Source organism: Pelmatolapia mariae, linkage group LG13 (genome assembly GCF_036321145.2).
Source record: "Pelmatolapia mariae isolate MD_Pm_ZW linkage group LG13, Pm_UMD_F_2, whole genome shotgun sequence".
NCBI classification, from domain to species: domain Eukaryota; kingdom Metazoa; phylum Chordata; class Actinopteri; order Cichliformes; family Cichlidae; genus Pelmatolapia; species Pelmatolapia mariae.
The window spans coordinates 19,847,979-19,873,991 of NC_086238.1; the positions used below are offsets into that span (position 1 = coordinate 19,847,979).

At 41.7% G+C, this 26,013-nt stretch overlaps 1 protein-coding gene across 2 annotated transcripts in view; it reads right to left on the minus strand.

Moving 5' to 3' along the window:
* Positions 1-201: 201 nt before the first annotated feature.
* Positions 202-26,013, minus strand: part of LOC134640046 (kinase non-catalytic C-lobe domain-containing protein 1) — a 44,106-nt gene continuing 18,294 nt past the window's right edge. For both annotated transcript variants that reach the window (XM_063491618.1, XM_063491619.1), the window contains 20 exons: positions 22,976-23,053; positions 22,735-22,822; positions 22,305-22,497; positions 18,852-19,555; positions 16,366-16,504; positions 14,600-14,859; positions 13,204-13,565; positions 12,262-12,355; positions 12,051-12,148; positions 11,780-11,964; positions 9,558-9,668; positions 9,265-9,412; positions 9,010-9,168; positions 8,654-8,860; positions 8,439-8,521; positions 6,587-6,740; positions 5,737-5,859; positions 5,304-5,363; positions 4,700-4,857; positions 202-2,697 (listed from right to left, as the gene is read on the minus strand). In XM_063491618.1, the coding sequence (XP_063347688.1) occupies positions 2,469-2,697; positions 4,700-4,857; positions 5,304-5,363; positions 5,737-5,859; positions 6,587-6,740; positions 8,439-8,521; positions 8,654-8,860; positions 9,010-9,168; positions 9,265-9,412; positions 9,558-9,668; positions 11,780-11,964; positions 12,051-12,148; positions 12,262-12,355; positions 13,204-13,565; positions 14,600-14,859; positions 16,366-16,504; positions 18,852-19,555; positions 22,305-22,497; positions 22,735-22,822; positions 22,976-23,053 (3,633 nt within the window). In that variant the 3' untranslated portion in view covers positions 202-2,468. The remainder of the gene's footprint in view (positions 2,698-4,699; positions 4,858-5,303; positions 5,364-5,736; positions 5,860-6,586; positions 6,741-8,438; positions 8,522-8,653; positions 8,861-9,009; positions 9,169-9,264; positions 9,413-9,557; positions 9,669-11,779; positions 11,965-12,050; positions 12,149-12,261; positions 12,356-13,203; positions 13,566-14,599; positions 14,860-16,365; positions 16,505-18,851; positions 19,556-22,304; positions 22,498-22,734; positions 22,823-22,975; positions 23,054-26,013) is intronic.

Below are 26,013 nucleotides of genomic sequence, written 5' to 3' on the forward strand. Positions count from 1 at the left end.
AGATCTGCTGACTGTGAAGGAGCAGTGGATGGGCCCACTGCAATACTGGATAAGAGAAATCTCATAATAGATAGAAAGGATTTTTCATACAAAAAAATAAGGTGATCAATCAGAAACACATTTTTGGATCTGAAGCGAGCCTTCCCTCTGTGGGGACAACTGGAGCCAAACTGTGCCACTTAATCTCGTACCACCTCTGTGTTGAACTTTAAAAAGGAAAAAAAAAAAAAAAAAGAAATGATCGTGCTTTATTTCACTTGAATGACTAGCATGGCTGGATTCAAAGTTTGCAACCTATTTACCTCCACTACTTTCCTCTGCTGCAATTACTCATGCTCTGCAGGTTTTGCTGTGTGGTGATATAATGAAATGCGGGCCTTTAATCATTTTGGAATATGCACCGTGTACGCACAATATCAGCTGAAATAATGGAGTCCTCAATAATCTCGCATTCACTTTACACTGTGACTGCCATTTGTGCAGAATCACAGTTCTCTCTTTCATTATGTTTTCACAGTTATTTCAGTCATGTTTGTGTACAACACCATATGAATTCCCTTCAGAACAGAACTTGGATCTCCCACAAGTTCCAAGGAACCGAGAACATTTTGAGGAACTGCATTTCCAATGATATTAACAGGGTCTAAATTAAATGTCGTGCCAATCGAAACAGGAAAAAGTTCCCGCTCAGTGCTCACTGCTTTCCAGAGATTCTGAAACTTTTTGATGTCGTTGGCATCACTGAGTGCTCAACTACAGCAGAATTTTCTTACTGCACCTATTAAAAGATTGAAACTGCGGAGACCGCCTTTGTGGTATATTCATCGAGCTGAGATCAATAAAAATCATAATGAAGAGAATTTATGACCAAGTCCAGGCAGTTTGATTAACACTGTAGCCAGAGCAGTTCTGGTTAAAATAAAAATCCCAAAGAAGTGACACGACGACATAATTTACCTGAAAATGGTGTATTTTTGTCTTATGGGCTGACAGGCATGTTAATTGCTGCTGAGGAAGAACTGTCTTTGAATCCAGCGTCCAGTTCTTATAACAACCACAACACATCGGTGCTTTGAGCTAAATGCTAATGTCAGCAGTCTAACATGCTCACAATGGCACTGCTGCTAGTGTTAAAGTTTGCAAGCCACATTTTACACTCAAAGTTTAATGTGTTGCTAAATTTGAGTTAGACGTAAACACAAAGTTTTATTAGTCTGCTCTAAACTAAAAGCAGAAATGTCAAGCATGCACCCAGAACTTGCTGCCAGAGGCTCCACTGCAGTCCAAAGTATAGAAATTGCTGTGAAGTCATTAATGACTTCTTCTTTCTGCTTTTATTAAAATGCACTAGTATTCCTGGTGTGTTCATGCAGTGCTAGCATAACTCCACTGTAGTAAAAATGTATCAGAAAATGAAAAAGCAGTTTTATATCTAGAAAAATTATTTGAATCATAAAAGAACCCCAAGTTACAAAAGCTTTTTTCGACTTCATAGATCTGCTGTTATCTGTAAATTGTAATTAAAGGATGATGACAGCTTTACTTAGTGTGGAAAAGCTTTTTTTAATAAAGGTTATGACGTGAAAATTTTACTCATTGAAGATCAAATTATGCCGTATGTGCCCTGGGACTTAATAAGTGTGACATCCAGAGCTGAAGTATTAATGAAACAAACCTGTTGACCTCACGACGGCGCTAAATTAAGAGTTAAGAATCGGTGAAGCTGTAACAGTCAGTTAGTTAGTTGTCGGGAGATTTAAGTGAAAACCAAACTACTGGTATGAGGAAACTAGTGAGAGGATTTCTAATGTTTTTCTGTATAAAACAAAAATATTTGCAGAAATAAAACCTTTACAAATGCTTCAATGCTTCCAAAAGGTGCCAAAAAAGGTCATTTTGGAAGTTCCCCTTAAGGCTCCTCACATATCAGCTGATATTTTGCTTAATGGTGCATATTCTAAATATCTTATAATTGATCATATTACTACACTGCTATATAAAGAACCTTTGGCTTTTTGTGTTTTAGGCCCTCGCACAGTAACTCACTTTTTTAATCCGACCTTGGTGTTGGACAAGCATTGTACAGCTGCCATGTTTAGTCCAGATATGCTTACATACAGGTTTTAACAGCTAAATTACAGAAGAAGAATGTCAGTATTAGCTGAGGAAGAAAAAATTACCCACTACTCCTTTTGGTTTATAGGAAAAAAATGCTAACATGAAAATCAAGCATGTGGGAACAACAGCAGAACCTGTTCATACACAGAGCTGTGAGCTAAGTTCACCTCAGATTCTATATTACTGACTAAAGTTAAGGTGTTTTTGACAAACAGTGAATTGATATCAGAAAATATTTTCCAGTCTGGGACCAGGGAGTGTCTGCGCACTGTGGTCTGGGCATGGCGCCTCACTTTGGGCTCGTACATATCCAGGTGTTGACCTCTAACGCCGGGCTGTGAAAGCATGTCTCACTGGAAGGTGGCCTTAACCCTCCTCAGTGTGTCCTGGATCCTCCGTGTCTGGCGCTCGCTCGACTGCTGGAAGTTGGCATCGCTGTTGGCGGCCAAGAGGTGGATGTCCGAGGTGGTGAACCGGGTGATACGGCGGCGAAGGTAGCCCTGCAGGTCCCGGTCTGGGCTGTAAGGGTACACGGCCTCTTGGAAGGCATGGACCTGACTCACAACCTTTGCTATGCTCCTACAACCAGTGACGGAACGATGAGGATGAGCACAGCATGAAATGGGGAGACACAACAAAGTAACAGTGACACCATTATAAGGATAACTAGGTGGTGTTTTTTTCTTGTAAGCAGCATTCTTAGCTTTGCCTGCGACCTGGTTTAGAGAGCAGGGATAGCCCAGGGTCCACAGTAACCAGCTGTCTCTGCTAGACATGCTCGTGACCCCAGCATCTGGCTACACTGCGTCACCTCTCAGCATCTGGCCCGAAACCTTTTCTTCCAATCAAACGCCATCCCACAGGCGCCATCTGGTGCTAGCGCTACCCTCACCGACACCTCGAATTCAACAGCTGTGCCATTACCATCCAGCCGCCACGTGTTGTGACCTCAGCATCTGGTCAGCCATATTGGAACGAAGGAGAAGGACACAGGAAAACGCTTCCTGCTGGCTGACTTTGTCGTAGATGGATTCACAGAATATGAGGCCTGAGCTCATTTTAAGTTAATGGCACTAACTATTCATACTTTAGGTTACTCCAGGGACAGGTAGCAAGCTAACTTTACTGGCTGTATGCATGTTTGAACAGCATCACTCCTTTAACTCTGACATTAGTGCAAATTCCAGCATGCAGTATAATGACAGAGGTGTTTTTCACACACTTTATGATTCCCAGTGATATTTTTGTGGGGATCTTTATAAGGAGGAGGATTATGCGCATGTAGGACTTTGGCTGCTTGTCATCACTTTGATTCCACGTTTCAACAGATATTCGACCGGCACAACTTGCTGTTTGTTACTGGCAGTCATTAGTTAGCAGTCCTCATGATGACTGCTCAGAATGTGTTGGCATGTGTGTTTTTCTAATGTGTGTACACATAATTAGCCATGCTTGCTGTTATATTACTCCATATTAGCGTCTATGTAATGAGACAGAAGGAACTCCACTTGAGATTCATGCGGCATGAATTTATCCTTATTTAAGTTAATTAATGCAGCGTTTTATCATCAGTAGTAACAAAAGCATACTTTCACTTAATGTGTTTTGCCAAGTGTTACCTCACCACTATTTTAATTTTTACCTTCGCCAAGGTGCTCATGTTATTTGGCAGCTTCTGTGAGCGTGTGTCTCATTCTGTCTCTAAACACAACAGCTCAACAAGTTTCGAATGACTTCTGATAAAACCTTGTAGTGGTGTAAAGTGAGGTCACCAAGATCTTCAAGGTCAACTTAGTGATTTACTCTAACCCTATTGGCCGAAGATTGACAGAAAGTCCTATAACTTAGAAACTATGACTTTTACAACTGTGGTGTGTATTGTCATCATATAGAAAGTATTGCATGAAGATTTAAGATATCGTGTTTGACCTCTGACCTCTCTTTCAAGGTCAGTAGACTGAGAAAGTCAAAGTGATAGAAATGCTATGCAGAGCTTTTTAAAACTATCTGTTTTACTGCCATTGTTTGTAACACAACATGTAGACAAGTAGGGAATTATGTATGTTGGGATTCTACATATCACATGACTCCAGACCTCAGAGGTTTTCTTCAAGGTTAAATAAGGTCAAACTTTAATAACATGTCTTTTATCTTTAATTTGCACTTAAAAATTTTCTGCCTTTGTTTGCATTGCAAAATTTAGGAAATTACACTGACATAGAGTTTGCATCCAAATATGTCACATCTGACACTTTACATTTGACTTCTTTCAAGTTGACCCCAAAACATGTTCTATCTTTAAAGAAAGTACCTGTCAAGAGAACCTGAATGTGCTGCTTAGTTAGTTAGAAATATACTGTCACGTAATATTATATAACAAGCTCAGGCTACCTACAGAAGTAGAGTGTGTGTGGGGGGGAGGGGGGCATTCAGTGGTCATGCCTCACATCCGACGCTGTTTTTATTATTTACGATAAAAATCCAAAGGTGAGCAGGCTAGCAAGATAGTACCATAAATACTATACCATAAATATGGCGTCAGGTCACACGGTCACCGATCGTGACATCAGACACAGCGTACCTCAGTTTGGTCCATTTGTAAGCCCCAGTGGTGAGAGTGAAAGCTCCGATCTCCAGCTGCTGCACGTGCATAGCCAGGATGTGGGCTGAGGGCAGCGTGGGCTTCTTTGTTGTATGTTCACCTCCCATAAGACACAGATCATCACTCTTCAGAAAAACCTGATTAGGAAGCAATACATCCACACATTGAATAAATACGCTCTTACTGGCAGAGAAAATCAGGTCAAAGATACTTGATGGAGTCCAGTGCAGAGGTGATAGCGAGAGCCTCGGAAGATTAAAAAAAAAAAAAGTCAACCCTTTGGACATTTCATAGTCAATAAGCCACGCAATTTTTCTTACAATCTATACAGCTAAAATAGAGAAGTCGGCAAGTGTTTCATTTTGTGTAATGTGTCAGGTTTTTTTTCTTTTTTTGAGGGAAACCTGGAGGAGAACCAGCTGTAAGCACACAACACCCGGGAAAGTAGCTCGAAGCTGTTTTTCTATTGATTTGTTTGCCCTGCAGCCCAGTTTCACAATATGCGGCCATCCTAGCCTTCAGTTACAAACACCATCCGTGTGTGCTCATGCTCAAACACACACACACACACACACGCACACACCTGCACAGCTCGTAGCTCCTCCAGGATCTCACACACCTTGGACGACAGATGTTTCCAAGCCTGTTGGCAAAGGCAACAGTAGTTTTATTAATCATTACCAAAACAGCAGCTTCCATGTAGCAACACTCAGTGAACGTCACCTCCCTGCAGATGGATATATGGAAATTTCTTCTATTTTTCCCAACTCTGTTTTCTTTTTTCTTTTTTTTTTTAATCACTGCTTTTCAGAGTGGGGGGTGGGGGGCACATTCTTCCTCGCTGTGTTTGTTCTTCCTACATCTTATTTGAATAGATTAATTTGAATTTTTTTATTTGTGAAACTAATTAAACGCCATCCAAACCCTCTCGCAGTAGAGGGAAACATTTAGCTTGAGGGGCAGCAAGTTATTGCACAAACTCGTGTGAGGAGGAAAGCATTGCCACGGAGCCTTACCGGTAATTGCCTGACAATCACGTTCTCCAGACCTCCGAGGACCTGCATGGCCGTGGCAAAGTTCCTCGATTCGTAGCAGTGCTTTCCTATCCACAGATACTTGGTCAGCAGAGCAACTTGTTTCTGCAGGGGAGGAGAGATTGCAAGAGAAACAAAAATAAACAAAACAAAAAAAGGCAGACAAAGCAAAATGCTAAAATCACGCAGCTCTCTCAGGCTGCATTAATACACACGTACACTGGCAATATATGAAAAATGTTACATGTCAAAGTGCTTTGTGGACACTATGTTTTATCTATTACTCATCTGCTTTCTTGAAAAAGATATCGATGTGAAAATTATTTAACGTGTGTGGAAAGTGTTCATCTGAGAGCTGCACTTGAAGCTCCTTTATGAGGACAGCTTAAATCAGTAGAAGTGAATCCACATTTATCCAGGAGCTGCTTTTTTGGGGAGCAATGAAAGCTGTTGTGCTGTCATAGAAATCATAAGCAACACAAATAACTGAAAGAATGAGGTAAATCTGAGGTGAGGAAGTGCAAAGATAGTTTAAGTGCTCTTTAAATAGTCAGAGTATTTGTCATAATGCTGTGAAAAACGTTCCAAAGTGCACGGATAAGTCCTAAAACAGCTGAACATCTAGTGTGTAGTGTGTTCTCTAGATGTATTCTCATTGGTTTTCTCAGCTTTTTGTTAGACACAGAAAAAAAGCTTACTAAACAGTTAAATAAAGAAGCTACTTTCAGCCTGTGACTGACACCAGAGTTCACGTCCAGCAAGAAATCAAAGCGATGACTCAGTTTTATTCCCACCTGACCCTGTTACTATCATGAGTTATGGGTCCTCTCACCTTGACAGAGTCGCAGATGACTATTTCAGCAGAGATCCAGTTAGTGACACTATCAGCATACGTGAGCAGCTGCTGAAGGTAGCTGTCTGAAGCTGGCCCCTCACGTGCAAGCCCACTGCTCCCCTCTGCTGGTGGAATATGCTGCGACACATTTCTGTTAGGAGAGTGTGAGATGTCGGAAAATATTCACTGGATTTTATGGCTCTAAGTAAGCGCCCACCAAAAACCCCATGTATTAAAGAACATCTTTAGATTTTCAAATTTTGTATTTTTCCAGGGAAGCTGTGATGGGTACTTCCACTTGTGGAAAATATTATACTTTGTTTATCTGGCATTCACCTGGACCTTTCATGTTTTTCTAGATGTCATCTGAAGAGTCGTCCCACCCACACACTACGAGACATAACTGCCTAAGAAGCACAATTTACATTTGATATACAGTGAAGCCCACGATTATTCATAGCTCCTCTTTGTTTGTGTCTTTTGTAAAGCAGTAACAGCATTTTTCTGCCAAATTTAAACTCACTAAAATCTAAAATCTTGACTTTCTTTAAACTCTGTTCGACTATAAAAGCAGAACTAGCCACATGCATACCATTCAGTCAAAGTTTAGCTGTGATGAACGCTCAGGTCAAGCGTTGTGAGAGCCCACAGAAATGATTGCTACAGGTGGGTTTAGAGCTGTGATTTAAACTGTTTCACAGAGTCTAGTTCAGGGATGTCAAACTCATTTTTCATGGTGGGCCACATACTGCCCACTGTGATATTAAGTGGGCCACACCAGTGAAACTCCTCTTTCTGTCAGTGTAAAAACATTTAACTGAACAGGTTTTTTACGTCGTAAATGTGTAATTGCAGAAAATGTCCCGGTAGTTCGTTGCTCAAGTGTGTTGTATTTATAAAAAATGAAGAATTTGTTAATTCGCAGAAAATAATTCTTGCCATGGATGGACTGTAAAAAAAAATTCCATAGCAGATATGAAAAACAGGAAGTTTTCTGTCATTTAATCTTTTATTTACCCTTCTTCCTAAAGCAAAAGGAAAAGCTGTAGAAATGTGGGTGGAAGCAGATTGAAGGTGAGACACTACTGTGTGCAGTAAAGTATTGTCCAAGGTGGATCCAAAGACCTTTGACACTGGAGGATGTGTGGACCTAAAGGTGTATTCTGGAAAATGAGCCAGTGAAGATTAGGCAGTTTAGTTTGACCTCAGTATCACAACTAAACTGTCTTTAACCTGCCAACTCCCTCGTCCAAAGTCTGTGTGCTTCCCACACATTCACACTCTGATGAACTCATCAGGAGCAAGTTGGGGTTGAGTTTCTTGCCAAAGATTGCAGTAGCCAGTTATCGAACTACCAACCTTCCAATAAGTAGAAGGTAGAGCAGACCTAGGTGTTGATGGAAACTTTATAAGTAAAATCTTCAGTATGCATATGGTTAAATAGATATATGATAATTTTAGTATTTCATGTACTGTGCAGAAAAGAAGTACAAACAGGTGTTTGTATATGGAACACACACTCTGCATAAAGACTGGAAGAAACAGCAGAGAAAGAAATGAAGTGAATCTGTGAGTGGGGACACTGAACAGTTTTTCTATACAGGTCACTGAATGTTTGATGGGGTATGAAAATGATGTTAATCATACACTGCGACCTTCACAGGCAACACTTCTCAGCATAATTGAGCAGCTGTGGGTGATTCTGCATAAACATTCAAATGCTCTCCACCTAAAAATCCTTTCATAATAGAGGGCCAGAGACCTCTGATCGTTTGCCAAGGTGCTGTGAAAGCTATTTCAGAGGCTTTCAGAGGCTCTCTAATGCAGGCTTTATAGCTTTTGTACTCACTTGTTCGGGGTTGAGACTTTGTCCCTGACTCCTTGTATTCTGGAGTTGAGGAAATGAACTGGATGGCATCCTTGGAACATTTCCTGCATTACAAGAGTTACAAATACAAGATGCAACGTGACAAGCTGGTGCATTCTTAGAGACACGGCTCCCTCTAGTGGCTTGAAATGATAACAACATTAGGTGGTGTACCAGTCACATAAATGGTGCGCTACCTGCTGCAGGAGCGTGAGCTGTTGGGCTATGTGCTGTGCACTGTACTCATTTTGGCTGAAGGGCAGTCGTTCTTCATTGTGCAGGCAAGCGCTGGAGAGCTCATCCATCAGGGAGCGGTGACAAGGCATGGGCAGAGCCACAGCAATGGAGAAGGCCTTCTCTTTAGACATGGATGCAGAGGGCTCCACCACTCGCGAGATCCTCCACTGCAAAGTTCACACAGAGGCTTAGAAATCTGGGAAGCCATGTTTAGGGCAATAAAGACTTCTGGTAGACTTCTTGTTAAGGGATCTGATCTTATTGGAAAATAAATCAAGATGAAATTTGGCTCAACAACAAGAATGTAAATATTGACCTTTTTCCCAAGATCCTCAGTAGATGAATGCAAACACCCAGAGTCATCGACTTCGTCAAAGCTGATTAGGCTCCCTGTCAGATGGCTTGCTGCACTCATACTCAGTGGGCTGTGAAGACCAATAATCAAAGCTTCCCCTTGGCTGTCTACAGGAATCACCTGTGGAAGCATTAAATAGAGAATATTTGAACATTGTTTGTTTTTTTTTTCATTCAAAGGAATGGCGCTGTACACAGTGTGTACATATTTGGCTACCTCAGTATTAAGGAACTTTTCTAACACGTCCACGAGGCTGGAGTTAGGCACAAAGTCCACTGTTCTGCAGTCTGTTATCCAGAAGTGAAGCAAGTGCAAACTCCGATGGAAAACCTTTTCACTGTCTCCTGACAAATCAGGTCCCTCCCTGAAATGGGAAAAGAAATAAAACCCACATGTAACGTGTTTCATACCATGTGCCACATTTTGATTAGTCATTTATTGGAAGAATTGGAACTGCACACTGCTCAGAGCTGTTCCTCTGTCATCCTGAGCTGCTGGTTGTACTTTACCTTACAGCACAGATGAATTTATTCATTATGAACTGCAGTAACTGCTCAGGAGTGCAGAAGAAACGATACGTATACAGGAACTGCTGGATGTAGCCCTCCATAGCTGCATTTCTGTGATGAAAACAATCATAGAGACACTAATTAGAAATCAGCACAAGGCATTATTAGAAACATGATATATAGAAAAAAAGAAAAAAAAAGAAAAAAGAAAAGAAAAAAAGGAAAAAAGAAAAAGAAAAAAAAGGGAAAAAAAGAAAAAAAAAAGAAAAAAGAAACATGACATATAGAACAGATACATAATATACAGAAAGGAATATAAAAACATTCGCAAACCGTCCAGACCTGGCAAATATAACATACAAGAGGTGAAGTTGAAGGAACTCTGAAGCAACTTCCTGCTATATGTGAGTTACCCTACATGTCCTACATCTGGATCTTTCCCCACACAGATGTGTAAATTTCACAAAGCATTTCTAGGGAGAGATCCTTCCGAGGTGCCCTAAGCTACTTTAACGACTCCTTTCAACGTGAGGGAGCAGTGACGTCACTAAAATCACAACATTGTCAGTGGTGGTGGGTCTCATGTGAGCCGCCAGACAAATGGGAATTTATAAAGATCCCCTGTGTTTAGCTGAACCTGCACTTTGACTTTAAGGCAAATTAAAAGCTACTAGTCTGTGAGCCAATTGTTGAGGACAAAAAAATGCCTTTAAATTAAAGTTTTCTTCAGCTTAAGGCAGAGGAAGTTAAACTATACATTGATCACTACCCTTTTTCCTGACTATTGGTGCCATTTTCTAAAGCAACAGAACAACTCTGAGTACAGACAGGACTAAAACATTTAGATTCATCATAAAGATTTTGTTGACCCTGTATGACGCTTTATTAGAAAAGCTGTGACTGTGACGAAACCTACCAGTCCCTGTTGGCAAAATGGAAAGAAGATGGACTCTCTGCCTTGATTAAAATGTATTTTTTGCTTAATGTGTAAATTTATCTGAAAAATTGCTAATCTATATGTCAAATAAAGCCCCTTGAGTTGAACTTGTTTTTTCCCCTTTTTGTTTTGTTTTTTTTTTGTTCAAAATTGTCTGTAAGTTGTACTACTGGCAATAAAGCCCCCAAAATCTTGGAGGGATCTAAGGGGAAACAGTTTGATGTGTGGAGGATGATGTTTGAGAGCCTTAAAGGTTTCTTAAGCACAGGAGAAGACAGCAGAAAGACAAAAAGGTGGAAGAAACACTACAAATGCTATCTGACCGAGCTAAGAAGCTATTGTAGATCTTATAGCTGATGCTGTTTGAGGTTAATTCCACTGACGATACGGTTACATGTCCCACCCATGCAATAACGCCGCTCATTTAAATGATCATCACAACAATCACACAACTGGTAACTCGAAAAATGCAGGAAGGAGGGAGACCGCTTCAAAGCGCGCATGCCCTGACAGAAGAAGCCCCATCGCTCTCAGCCCTCAGCTGAGACTGCAGGACGACAGGAAGAGCTTCAGCTGAGGACCTCGGGTTACGAGCAAACGGTGTCAGGAGAGCTGAAACACAGCTTGGTGTGAGCCCAGAAAGGGTCTTAAATTTCACAGAAAAAAATCTAACCAATAACCAGTGAAGCGAAGCTAAAATAGAGGAAAGTCTGGCTTCTGAGTTTTTGGACAAGCTGTAGTTTGTGTAGTCTTTATTGGCTCAAACAAAAATATAATAAATTACAATAATATCACCTAGAGGTAATAAAAGGGGATCACCTGAGCCGTCAGCTGAGGGCTGGACGTGAGCTCAGCTGATTACTGTGGAGTGTGACTTCACAGCCAACCAGAATGCAAACCAGAGAAAAACTGCACTTCCAGTTTCAACTAATTGCACCTTTTGATCAAATGTATGCTGCCTATCAGCCAATATAGTATATAAATGTAGTATGCTGACATCCTTACAATTAGTCAGCATTACTGAGAAAAAATACCCTGCAAATAAAAAATACCAGCTGTAATAAAGGCCTTATTTTAGAAAAGACACATCAGTAAAACATCAAATATATTCTTAAGTTTCCCGTTGTAAGTGAATACACTCTTTTGACTCTGTAAAATCCCTTTGTTGGACACATCAAAAGCAGACGGAAGGTTAAATAACTGAGCCTATGACCTGGATCACAGCACTTTAAAACTTGACTAGAAAAAAAGAAAGAAAAGAAAATAGACCCTTAATCAAATGTACCTGGCGTAGAGGTAAGCCATGAGGCCCAGAGGAGATCCAGCCTGCAGAGTGCTCTTCCCTTTGCTGGTTCCAAAACTCAAGACTGAAATGTCCTCTGAGGACTCGAGGTCCAACGACTCGAGTTCACAGACAGCCAAAGAGGGTAGCAACGAAAGCTCCAAACCCCACTGGTCCACACTGAGAATCTGTGGAAATGAAAGAAATTCTATCAAGCTTACAAGAACTGGGTTGTTAAGTATGAGGCATAAGATTTTTGGGTAAGCTTCTGTACCTCGAGGTATTTCTTCACACAATCCAAGAAGGCTACTTTGGACCTGAGTTCCTCGAGCTGTGACTTGAGTTTAAAGAGCATTGGCTTGCTCTCAGGACCTTTGGAATACAATAAAGGTACAATACACACACACAGTCTTTACACGTTGTATCAGAAACACAGCATTTTGCCATTTTCATACTCCTGCGGCGTGTTAAAACGAGCACCCAACCTTTGTTTTTCCTCTCTTGTTGAATCAACTTCTGGTAGAAATTTCTTGTTTTCTTTAGATTCCTTGTTTCAATTACAAGCTGCTGCTGCAGTTCCTGTTCAAAGGAAATCACACAGAATCATACAAAGGCCCTAAAACTGCACCACATGCCTTCTGCTGAAAGAAGCCGTCGGGCGTTTTAAGTGTGTATGGGGCAGTGTTTTTGTTTTTTTTTTTGTCCTCTCTTCACCGTGGCAACAGAAAGCAACAGCTCTTTTGAAGTGAACTGAGTAAGAAGTCGCAGCATCGCAGCTCTTAAGGTACGTTTTATTAGCTTTCACACAAACCTTCAGAAGGAGCAGTGGTGCCATCAAAGCGCTCAAACATAAGGATGATTCATTAATATTCTTTTGCAAATGATAATAACTTTCTCTGCTGAGGGCTAAGTTCAACATATTAATATTCAGATCCGGTTTGGAGAGAATAATATGCCAATTATCCTAAAGTCCCCCACATGTTCTCGTCCTATTTACCCCAAAGCCTGACCGTGCCCCACTTCATTACAGATAGGAAAATAAGTCCCACGCTTAATCAAAAAACTCGACCAGGTGAGGAGCTGAATGAAACAGAGAAGCACTCGATTTCAACCTCAAGCAGCACAACTAAAACGATTTAAACTTTAACTTCAGAGGATATTTTGATGGAAATAACTTATCTCGGCTCAGGGCACAGAAGACTGGATTTATTTGTTTTTTTCAAATGCCTTAAATAAGCGATAAAACATTTGCATTTACATGAATTTATAGAATAATCCATTGAAATAGCATAACATTTAATACATACACATTTAATGTAAGCGGCATGAAAACTGATAAATAAATCATGGCGTCTCCCGTTCGTTCAAACGCTCAGGGTTAAGGTCACGGATGATTCAGAGGCTGTGGCCATCGTAGCTTTACCCACCTGTGCTTTCACGTCCAGACATGGCGATCCTGTGTGCTGTCCCAGATTTCCTGCATACTGGATCACATCGGGACTAAAGCACTCTTCGCCGAAGAAGGCCAAGGCCCAGTCCGGGCTCGAAATGAGGCCAAGACCCTCTGCTCTGAAACCGGGGGAGAGAAGCCGCTCAGATGCCACCGAGTCGCTGTCCTCCATGTCCTCGGAGCAGTCTGGGCTCATCTGCTCATTGTGGGCTCCTGTAAGCCTTTCCTCTCTCTCTGATAGAACCTCAGCTTCAGAGGGGCTTTCATCGCTGCCCCCCACTGAATGACCTCTTCCTTCCATGACCCCTGAGTCTGAACTGTCAGCGTTCACGCCTGGAACTGTAAATAAAGACAGAAGAGAGAGAGAGAGAGGGATTGGATCACATGGAGAGCATAAAAAAGACAAACTGGATTTGTGAAGTAAACAGAGAGACAGAGAGAGAGGGAGAGATCCAAGGGTGGCGCTGAGGGTGTTTGTTGCTAACCCTCTCGTGGCTGCACAATGCACTTACTGTTTAACAGATGCCCTTAAAGCAATTCACAGTTCAGTCACTATCTTTTTTTTTTTATTTCAAGTATCTGTTCAGAGCCTGTCTGTAATCAAGACAGCCTAACATACTTCAATAATGACAAAAACAGACCCAAGTGTGTGTTTGTGTGAAAGTCACTGACCGGGAATGAGTTTCAGAGAAAAGGGAGAAGAAAAAAAAAGCCTTTGCAAGTTTGCTAGCACGCCTTGGACCCTTCTGAATGAGCCACAAACTTAAGAACAGCATCCAACAGCCGGCAATGGCCCTCATGACTGCAGTCAGCAGCCAAGGCGATAGAAATATACCAAAACATCACAGAGAGGGCGGAGTTTGATATCTAAAAACAGGACAGAATCTGCATGAATATCAAATCCCTTCATCTACTTAGTTAAGAAGAAAAGAAAAGAAAACTGCGCTTGTTGTACTGTGTTACAATGCAGCACTTGCACATAGTACTTAGTTACAAGTTTATTTTACTTGTACTTGAGCAAGTGAAAAAGCAACATTTCCTGTAAGCAGCAGTAATGTCTCCTAATCCCTAATCTATTTATGGGAGCAGGTTTGTAACTTAAACAATCCCATCTTCCTCACATGCCATTTTTAAAATCAGATTATATGCTGAATTTAAATGTATCTCAAAGGAAATCATGGCTGGCTCGATCACTCACAGCTGAAGATGAAAACCTCAGTCTGCGGGCTCAAACAAGTGATGCTCAGAGCCTGAGAGGGAGCACTTTTATTTGACTTGTTCATCCAGTTCAGCCTATGCATTTCAGAAACGGATCCTGTGAGAACTCTCCAATAAAAAAGAGATAGAGGTCAACAACCAAATCTTTCTCCTACCTTCACTGATGCAGTGCTGATTTTGCTCTGAACTCAATCTGACATCCTCGAGTACAGTCCTATTTTCTGCATGACAGGACTGGGCCTTAGTTTCTTCCCAAAAATCCCTAGCAACAGGACTGGATGGGCGGAAGTTTCCATTCAGATCAAGACAGCTGTTCAGGCAAACTTCTCTCTTCCCTCTCCTGACAGCGGCTATCGAGGATGGGGTAACGTTTGCCCTTTTCACAGCCTTTGATGGAGGCTGATCATTAGAGCTGCTGCATGGGGCACAGAAAACACACAGCATGTTCAAAGCAAATAACAATTAGCACTAATTAGAGGAATATTGCCAATGACATGCATTCAAGTAAGCAGGTAATAGGCAATTCAGAGAAAACACACATGGTGATGATAATAACTGAAACAGTCAACAATGCAAGACACATACAGCACTCAACTTCACAAGGGATTTGCTACTTTAATCAATAACGCATGCTGGCTCCAATGGAAAACTCGCAAAGAACAAAACAAGGCAGCCACTGAACATCTTGGAGCTTATCAGTAACATTATGCACTTGGAAATTACACCAACTGAGCCGCACAATTATTACTGTGCCAAAACAGACCACTCCAGTCCTTGTCAGGGTTAGAATGAAGCGTGTCTTCATCAAGTCCCTCAATCCCTTCAGAGAAACTGAAGCAGTGGAGGAACAGTGGAGAAACCCTTCACAGCTGAGCCCTGTGAACGAGCCCACAGCCAGAGGAAAAACATGTCTATCTCCCTACAAAGCTGTGTCGTCTCTCTACCAGAGCAGATTAAAGGGTCTGTCATATTGCCCTGAGCACAAGAGCATGAGCAACGCCTGGATGAAAAGACGTCTGAGAGAAGTGACAGGCTCGCCTCCGTGCTCGTCTCTATCTTATGTTTAAATATATGCATGCATTCATCCATACACTTAAGTCTACCCGATGCCCAAGGCTAATTGTCAGTATATCAGTAACAATGCAGAAAGAGCTTTAAATGTGTTGACATAGCACTTGTACCGAAAAACTTACCGCATAGCTATTACCATAGGAGCTGCTAATGTGGTTGGCGAGGTTTGCAAAAGAAGGTTTGTTTCTTTTTAATGTTGGCTTTGAATGTGAAAGCGTGCAGAGGAGAAGATGTCATCGTTAATCAGCACTCCATCCCATAACTTATTCCAACATCTTTGTACTCTGCACCGTTGCACATGTAAATAAGCTACCCCCCTTCTCCTGCCACATGGCTTTATCTTAAATTAGAAATCTAACTGTCTATTATAAATCAATTAATAGGGTGTGTATTTTGCCAGTTATTTCCATAATGGTCCTAATTTAAAACTTTGGAAAACATGCCTATAAGAGTTTACCAGAGGCCAAGGTGATGTCTTCAAATTAAACTACATTAAAATAAAATCATGACATGCAATATTATCTGTATTATCTGTATCTGTATGAATAATCTGCAAGATAACATTCAGAAACCGTGTTTATTCATATTACACTAGTCACATGATCTCAAGGTGACTTTTTTCATTTCTAAACAACATCAATTAATAATACTGTGTTGTTATTAGATATGTTTTACTTTAAAGCATTTAAAAGCCTTTATATAAGGAGTTAATATTAGTTTATTTATGCCTCACTTCACTATCTTGCACAACAGGCGCTGTCTTTACAAGAAAAAACAAGCAAACAAAAAACCCCGAACCAAAACCACTGTTTAAAAAGAGAGAGACAGATATGAGGAAAAAAATGCTTACAGTGTGGAAGTGCTGCAGTTTACCAAGCAATGCAATACGCCCAGTAAGTCATCTTCCCAGAAGAGATCAGTGAATCTCTCCTTCACGATGCTGGCAAACGCCTGGTACTGGAGGTCCCTCAAAGAGAAGATGAACTCCCCTCGGAAAATGAAAAGCAGATTTTCAAATGAATACGTGTGAAAAAGAAAATCAGTGCAATAAAAATGCAAACTGGCATTAATAGAACATTACAATCTTAGACTTCGGGGCATCTATTCCTTATAACACTGAAGTCTACCCTATATGGGCAAAAGTAGTGGGCCACCTCCACATTACAACTACAGGAACTGTAGCCATAGCCTATGTAGCCTATGTCATGAAGTTCCTGGCACACAGCTTTTGTGTTGATGGTAATGCCAGAGGAGGTCTAGAACGCTAAAGTTATTGAGTTAGCGTAGCGCGTTTATGCACTATTCCCCTCAGCAATTGGCGACCCCCCGCTCTGTAACTTTATGTGGTGCTTTCTGGCTGACTTGCCATTCCACTTTGCAATAATATTTGTAATAGTGGCATCCTATAACAGCAGAATTCAGTGTACTCTTCAGAACGACTAATTCTTTCATAGATGTATGTATAGGTCGACTGCATGGCTACATGCTTGATTTTTACATAACTGTGGCAAAAAGCCCCTGAATTCAAAGATGTGGCCCAATACTTCTGTCCAAATAGTGTATCTAGTATTCCCAGAATACAGGCAACTAAAGGAAGCAACAGTGCTACATGTTTGCCAAGTAAATGTAGGAACATTGTACACTGTGTGATCACAAAGTGCAAAAGCAAAACAAAACATGCATGCTTCCGGTCTCACTCCTGACTCGATGAAGCACCCTTTGGGACTGGAGTGCTGTGTTGGCATGGAACAAACTTGCATTTGGTCTCTGGGTTATAGTTTGACTTACTCAAAGTGATCAGAAGGGGACTTCCATAGAGTGAAGAAGTAATAGCAATGCTGGGAAAAGTCCCAGTGTGCACAAAAAGAAAACTCTGAAGAAGAGATCTGCCAAATTTAAATCAGTTGAGGTTTTTATTTTATTATGAGTGGACTACCAAAGAATGGATTTTACCCTGTCAAATTAAGCTGGGTGTTGTTTGACTGTTAATTAGCTGTTAATAAAGCACTGTATATATTCTTCTATTATTTATTGATATAATTCAACTGCTAATGTTATGATTATGATTGCATTAGTCTTACAAAGTTTGCACATACGGTGGAGAAGCCAGACCGTGTGCTATTATATTTTTCCATTTATTAGTCTAAAAAGACTGATAAAAGGAAATTAGCTACTTCAATGTTTCTCCCTGCTGTATAATCCTTACTTTTGCAATCTGTTTTGGATTGACTATAATATCCACGGATAAGGATGAGTCTCGAGACCTGGGTTCTGTAGAGAAATTGATCACAGTAGTCCAATTCATTAGAATTGTTTGTCTGCTTGCCTATCAATCCCGCTTATCATTTCCACTTGCACTTGAGCTACAATCAGTCTGCGGCGTGGATCTAGACATTACTTTTACTTTTATTGCTTAGCATTAGCATGCTGTCTATACAGGGGCTTGCAAAGAGCTGAACTGAAGTTGCATTAGCAGCACAATGCACGTATAAATAAAGAGGATGTATGTTATATCACAAGACGGCTGATAGATTTGTTTCACTAACTCATCTACACAAGGCATTTTCTAAAGGGTATAGCAAAGGTGGCAGTTTGTTGTGAAACAATAATGGCAATCTCCACATTATGAGTTTTTTTTTCTCTTTTTCTCTTTTTGACTTTAATTGCGAAATTTCGACATAGTGTTCTTATATTGTCTGTTCTTCTTCTTTCTTGTATATTGTTTTCTTTACTTTCACACCTTTGTGGTATTGCTTCCAAATTTCAGTGTGCAAGCAACTGTACATTGACAACAAAAAAGTTCTACGTTCTAAGTTCTATTCTCAAAAAGATTAACAATATTTTTTTTCTTAATGTGCCCTAATACTCAGTCATAACCAAACCCTGAACTTCAACAGGTAACAAACCGAAGAAAGAAACGTAAAAGTAATGTAACGAGTAATATAACGACTTTCCCTAGGGAGTAATTAAGTAACGTAGTGTGTTACTTTCAAGAAAAGTGTTCTGTGTAATATGTTCAAAATGTTAGGCTACTTTTTGGAATAATGACCCCAACATTGATTGCAGCAAATAGGAGAAATACCTCTAACATGCAAAAATAATTTACCACAGAGTATGCAATTAATGTGCACAAAAGTAATGTCTCTGATATACTACTTAGAGACTACTTAGAGATCGTGGTCGTGACTCTCAAAGCGGAGCCAATGAGAACTGAACATGAATCGATAAGGAATCAAACCAAAAAGTAATATCAATTATGGAATCGGAATCCTTTAAATTCTTATGAAATCCAATGCCCACCCACAGATATAAATATAACTATCTATAGATACATACCCATGGCAATGTCCTCATGCCCATTGTCCAAATATCCATCAAGGGAAAACTCCCCCTTCAACAGATCGATCACCTCCTTTAAGGCAGGGTGGACGTTTGGGGAGCTGGATGTTCGAGCAGACTGGTTCTCACCTTGTGTTCTTGGATTTGTTTGGACCTTGTATGCTCCAAGCACACTGTGCTCCACGCAGGAGTCGGAAATGACTGAGCTTCCACTAAAATGTGATGATGGTGGTTCATACTCCTGTGGTCCAGGCCTAACAGGCACATTCAGACAGTCAATAAACGAACCATCAGTGCTCTCTGGAACTGTGATTAGCCCCTGCAAAGGCTGAAGGACCAAGGAGAGATTTATATCCAACCCGAGGACAGACTCGGGAGCCTTGACCTGCACAGGCACTAGAGAAAGATGCCCTGTTGCAGGGTCCTGCCGAAAGAGGTAATTATTGAAAATACCACAACCATTGAGGTTAGTGGCTAATGGCAGAGAAACAGAGACTTCGAGATAAGATATATCAGGGAGAGCAGAAGGGGAGCCGACCAGCATCTTGCTGCTAGAAGTTGTAAAAGATGTAGTTTTAACTGTCTCCTGAGTACGGAGATTGGGTTCAGTTTGTGGAGGAAGTTGGTACTCAGAGGGTGGAGTGAAATCGAGGCTGCTTTTCACAATTTGATCCCTGCCTTTGGTGAATCCAGCCACAGTCCTGTAAAATAGACAGTCAATCAAATCATTTCTCATAGGTATTAGGTGCATAACATTTATTGTAAATGTTTTTTTTGTTTATTTTTCGATGGATCATAGCTATATCCTTTACCAAACCGTCTCAGCATTATTCACTGGCTTACCAAGATTTAGAGAAGTGAAATGTTACCATTTGTTTATATATTTTTATATATGTGCCTGTAAGACACTAATACCAACAGAAAATGTATATGTTTGTTTAATACATAGAGCAATGTGTTGACTGACTGCATGCTATTGCTGTCTTGTCACCATCTTATATCGCAACAATATTGCTTTACAGATGGCAACTGCCTGCAAGTGGTCACAGACCAGGTCCCCATCTTAACCCCCCCCCCGCCCCCCCAAAAAACAAAACAATTGAAAGACAACAAGACTGTAAATTCAACCATTTACATGGCTGCAATAACTTTGGCTACACTACAGTCCCCAGGCTCTGTTTTCCCCAGTGTGACTCTAGCAGAAGTTATTGTTTACAAATCAGAGAAGGCTTGTCTCAGACCTGATGAAGACTTTTCTGCAACTATTTTATATCATTTTTAAAAATATTGTAGCGGGTTCAGGCAGCTGCCGCTCAACAGACTCTACTCGCCTCAGCCCCAGCCTCTAGGCCCGACAAACCTCCCTCGACCGAGACAACCCAAGCTGTTGATGACCTGTGGCAGCGCAGCAGCGTAGGTCTCACCATTGACCAGCGGCAGCGTTTGAGGTGCCTCCTGGACGAGAATGTGGACATCATTGCCGCTAGTGACAAAGACTGCAGGCAGACACGGCTGGTTCAGCACACCATCGACACCGACTCTGCTCAACCAATCCGTCTGCGCCCACACCGGCTGCCCCTCTCGAAACGACAGGAGGAGCGGGCCCAGGAGGCACTGGGCGTGGCTACTGCTCAGGCCACAGCCAGCGGAGGGGGATGGCTCCCGTTGACCACGCAGCAGCTGAAGCGGGAGCAGGAGGCTGACGCGACGTTGGTTCAGGTGGGGGACTGGCTTGAGGCGGCACAACGCCCAGGTTGGAAGGGGGTGTCGGGACAGTGGCTCGAAGTGAAGGCCTACCACTCCCAGTACAACAATCTGGAGACCCACGACGGCCTCGTATACCAGAGATGGCGATTCCCCGGTCAGGGCAAGGATCTCCTGCAGCAGTTGGTGCCTCGGTTGCTGCAGTCGCAGGTGCTCGAGCTTGTCTACGGCTCGGTGGGGGCCGGACACTATGGGAATGCCAAAACTCTCCGCCGTCTCAGGGGACGGTTCTACTGGCCTGGTTGTCGACGGGATGTGGAACTTCATGTGCACTGCTGTGACACCTGCACGGCACGGAAGGGCCCCACTCAACGCTCCACTGCCCCCCTGCAGCAGTACCTGGTGGGGGCCCCGATGGAGAGAGTGGGAGTGGACATTCTAGGGCCTTTCCCTGTCACCGAGTCAGGGAACCGGCGTGTGTTGGTGGCCATGGACTGCTACAGGAGGCGGAGGGAGCGGCTGCGGGTGGTTCATGATTACACCCGCCAGGCCCAGGCCAGCGCCGGAGCACGACAGAAAAGAGCCTGCGACACCAGGTGCCGAGGGGGAGCTTTCGTGCCTGGCGACAAGGTTTGGGTGTACTTCCCGGTTCGCAAGAGAGGAGTGTCCCCCAGGCTGTGCAGTCACTGGCAAGGGCCGACGGAGGTCGTGGAGCGGCTAACAGAAGTGGTGTACCGGATCCGCATGCCGGGCCCGGGGCGCATGGTGGTGTTGCACCAGGACAGACTCTCACCGTACCGCCCGCCTGCTCCAGCAGCCGCCGGGGCAGGGGATGCTGGTGACACCCCATGTTCTGATCCGAGTGACTCTTCCCCTGCTGGTCGACATCGGCCTGTGCGGCGAAAGAAGACACCTGGACATTTGCGGGACTTTGTGTTGGGTAATGGAGTTGTCGGGGACGACTGACCCCTTAGGTGGGGGCTATGTAGCGGGTCAGGGCTGTTTGGGGTTTGACAGCTATGTTCTGTTGTTCCAGGCGGCAGCGTTATGCTGCCATGGTTACAAGTGACGCTCTCTCTCTGCGACTGTGTGTTTCTGGGTGGAGAGAGCGACTTTTTTTTGTTGTTATTGTGTTTCTGTTGAATGCTAATAAACAGCTGTGCTCCCTGGCTAACTTGCGGGAAGCAAGATCAAACGACACTTCTGTCTCCTCCTTATCTGAGCTCGCCACAATATTTTTAGATTTCTAATCAACAGAGTGCCTCAGAAATTTTTCTGCTTTTATGTGACCCAAGCTCCCAAAACCAGAGCTGGTGTGTCAAGTGATCAACAAGTGACTTTTGTTTTGATTGCCAGATCATTTAAAAACATTTTTATGACCATGACAATGACAATAGGTAACTATACGTAATAAGAATTTTAAACATGTACAGGTCAACGTGAAATTACAGATTGTTGTTTTGACATTTTGGTTTATACTATCAAAATTATTTGATTGCTTTAAAAAGTGTTTGCTAGTACGGCCCAATTTTAGGCCTTTATCTTTAAAGAGAACCACCCTAGCTGTTTTTCTTCTGATTTTAGCCTTTGTGCTAAGCTAGGCTAACCAGCCTCCCATCTAACTCTCAGGAAAAAAAGCAAATTAGTGTATTTACAAAAATGGTTCTGAAACCTTTGTTTTACAAATAGATTGATCATTCTTGTTTAATATAATGTAAAGCCGTAATATCGCTTTTGTATTCCTACCCTTCAGTGTCATTTGAAAAATGCTGGTCCCCCCCCTCTAAACCTCCTTCACTGGTCAGGATGATGGGGGTGAAGTGTGTGGCGGTGGAAGTGAAGGCCTCTGGGAGCTGGAGTTCCTGATTGACTGGATAGCTGTGGGGAACAGGGCCAGGCACAGGAGCCAGTCGGCTCTCAGTGGCCATGGGGACAAAGCCTACACACAGTTACCACAGTGCCATTTACAATATCAGTGATATTGTCTCATGCAATGTACAAAATACCATCAGCTTTAATTCTGATTCAAATTAATGAGACCAAATACATTTTTATTGGTTTGTTTCAGAGGGGGCTTCCTAATATTTCATACATTTAGGATATGTAAAATATTGTACATTTTTAAAGTACAATGTATTGCATGAGGGTCATCCCTACTTAAGTAAAGCTGCCCTACCACTGTTGTTTTCAGCAGACTCTTCACATGAATTTTGGCATGTTTCAGTGGTCGTCAAATCTTCTGCATCTGAGAATTTTGAGGTTGGCTGAAAAGAAAATACAATATGTTCATGACAACCAGAACTGACTATTCAGTGACACAAAACACAATCGACACTGACCACAAGAAGCTGACACTGACACTTTACTAATACACAGGTACAATAGCATTAATATGTCTGTGGTGAAAAAAGATTTACCGGGTGAACTCTGCTGATAAGGTTGTTCCAGACAGTCTCAGCATTTGTCCCCTGGTGTGATAAGTAGTCACGACAGCTCTGGAACAGATCCACATGAGAGTAAGTGTGATAGCAATACAAGGCACTTCATACACAGATATGGATAATGTCAGAACTAATTCTCTCCTGAAATAGCTCAAGGGTTAAAAAAACAAAACAAAACACGCAGCAACCCTTTTAAAATGATTGACAGGGTAACAGTAACAGTAAATTATGGTATTTGTCACAGAGTTCTTTGTTGACATAATGACAAGAGAAAAAAAGAGATTACTCTAAGCAAAGATGCTTCTCTTTGAAGTTGTGATATCTGCACAGTGATAAACAAAATCAAAATGGGCTTTATTTATAGAAAACTTTGCAAACAAGAAAGTGTAATGCAAAGTGCATTTTATAATAAATGACTGGAAAATGATTAAAAAAAAGTGTCATTAGAATACACAAATTAGTGATAGAATAGAAAGTCTATGATGAATAAAAGTATTAAAAAAATGGGCAGGGATTTTTTTTTAGTGTGAAAGCCTAAATAATTATTGCACCATATATGGCTTTGATGCTCATGTTAGCATATCTTTATATTTATTTGGAAGGGACATTCCACATTGGTTAACACCAGCACTTAAATTCATCATATACATTTTTAGCAAGCAATGTTTACCATGTTCACTTCATAGTTTAGTATTCTAACATAAGTTAGAAATAAATGTATGATAAATGATAGATACATTTTTGCTTGTATTTGCTTTGTATTTGGTGCTTGAATAACTCTTTTAGCATTTTACATTAACATGTCATTAGTACTGAAGAGGGAGCTGAGTGTAAAAGCAAAGCTCTCAGTTTACTGGTCGATCCACATCCCTACCCTCACCTATGATCATGAGCTGTGGGTAGTGACCAAAAGAACGAGATCGCGGATACAAGCGGTGGAAATGAGCTTCCTCTGAAGCAGGGGTGGGCAATTCCAGGCCCCGAGGGCCGGTGTCCTGCAGGTTATGGATCTCACCTTGGGTCAACACACCTGAATCACATGATTAGTTCATTACCAGGCCTCTGGAGAACTTCAGGACATGTTGAGGAGCTAATTTAGCCATTTAAATCAGCTGTGTTGGTTCAAGGACACATCTAAAACCTGCAGGGACACCGGCCCTCGAGGCCTGGAGTTGCCCACCCCTGCTCTGAAGGGTGGCTGACCTCTCCCATCTGAGAGAGGCTCAGAGTAGAGCTGCCGCTCCTCCACATCGAAAGGAGCCAGTTGAGGTGGTTCGGGCATCTGACAAGGATGCTTCCTGGGCGGCTCCTGGGTGAGGTATTCACGGGATGTCCCACTGGGTGGAGGACCCGGGGCAAACCCAGGACACGCTGGACAGATTATATCTCCCTGGGAACACCTTGGTGTTTCCCCGGACAAGCTGTAGGAGGTGGCTGAGGAGAGGGAGGTCTGGGCTTCTCTGCTTAGGCTGCTGCCCTTATCCGGCCACGGATAAGCAGAAGAAGATGAAAGGATGGATGGATAGTACTGAATGCATGGGGGCATACAGTATCAAATGGGTGCTGCAAATCAACTGCATTTATTAAACTGATTATAAATAAGTATGACCACTTCTGTAAAAGCAGAAGTTCTGTTAGTTTGCTGGTCTGAATCATTGTAATGTGTGATAACACAATGCCCTGGAGGAAAGCAGGGCTGAACTGCTTGACCCTTTTTTGTTTTTTATTTTCATTACTGACACTTGATTGTCCAATCAAATGTCACTTGATTGTCCAATCAAATGTCAGATCTCTTAATTCAACCAGCCTTTCACTATAGATAGAACATGGCAGCATGGCTGAAAGTTTTTGCTGAAATTAGGTCAAGCAACAGGACAATGATGCCAGGAAAATCTAGAACAGAATAGCCGTAAATGAAAATAACAAGGTGTTGCAATGGTGCAGTCAAAGTTGAGACCTCAACCTGATTGAAATGCTGTGGTGGCACCTTGAGAGAGCTGTGCTGAATGAATGGCTTCAAACCTCAATAAAATCAAACCCTCTATAAAATAAAGCAGAAAGACAAGTGGGCCAAAATTCCTCCACAATGACATGAGAGTGTCATAAAGTCTTTAATGAAACAAAGACTCCAGGTTCTGATAAAGTTAGTTCTACAAGCTATTGAATCATTTGGTTTGGTAGTTTTTCACATACTGCTTCTGCAATTTACATGTGTCCGTGGTTATCTGTTTTATTTTACTAACTTTAAGTCCTGGTAAGGGTCAGATCTTTTTTTTATTATGTCCTGATAAATAAAACATTAGAATTTAAAGATGGGATACATTGTTTGTTTGTTTTTACCATGACTTTATATCTGACCATAAAACTCAAAATCCGACAAACCTGTTTAGCAGTTTAGCATGTTAACATATGCTAATTAGTACTGAAGCCACAGTTGCATAGTCTGACATTTTTTATTTGCTCATAAGTGGAAATATTTGATGCCCTAAGCTTCACAAAAGCCTCCAAGTCTTCTAGAGACTACAGGGGCCAGAAATGCGGAAAACAAAACTTGTGCTACAGCAAAAGTCACGAGGAAACCATGATATCAATGGAATCATGCTGCTGCTGTGGCTCTTTGCTATCAAAAATCAAAAAGTCTGTAGTATTGTTCTGAAATCTTAAACTAACAACAGTAAAGACTCCCCGTGGCCTCTAAAATGGCACTGGGAATTCTGTACTGCATTTTAAACGCTTAAAAAAAGTCATTAACTCTCTAACTTCTATTCTATAAATATAAGCATTCCCCCCTACCTTTGTAAGATAACTCCAGGCTTCTGTTTAACATGCCAGCGTGTTTGTTCTAAATTTAAGTTTTACAACCCAATTTTCATTTGTAACAAAAAAAAGCACAAATACTGAAATCAAATTGTCATGTTGTACTTTTACAATAACTTTCTGATGACAGAAATATCACTAGCTGGAGACATTCTTGTCAGAAATTTCAGGAATTCAAAAAGCACTGTGATAGTTAA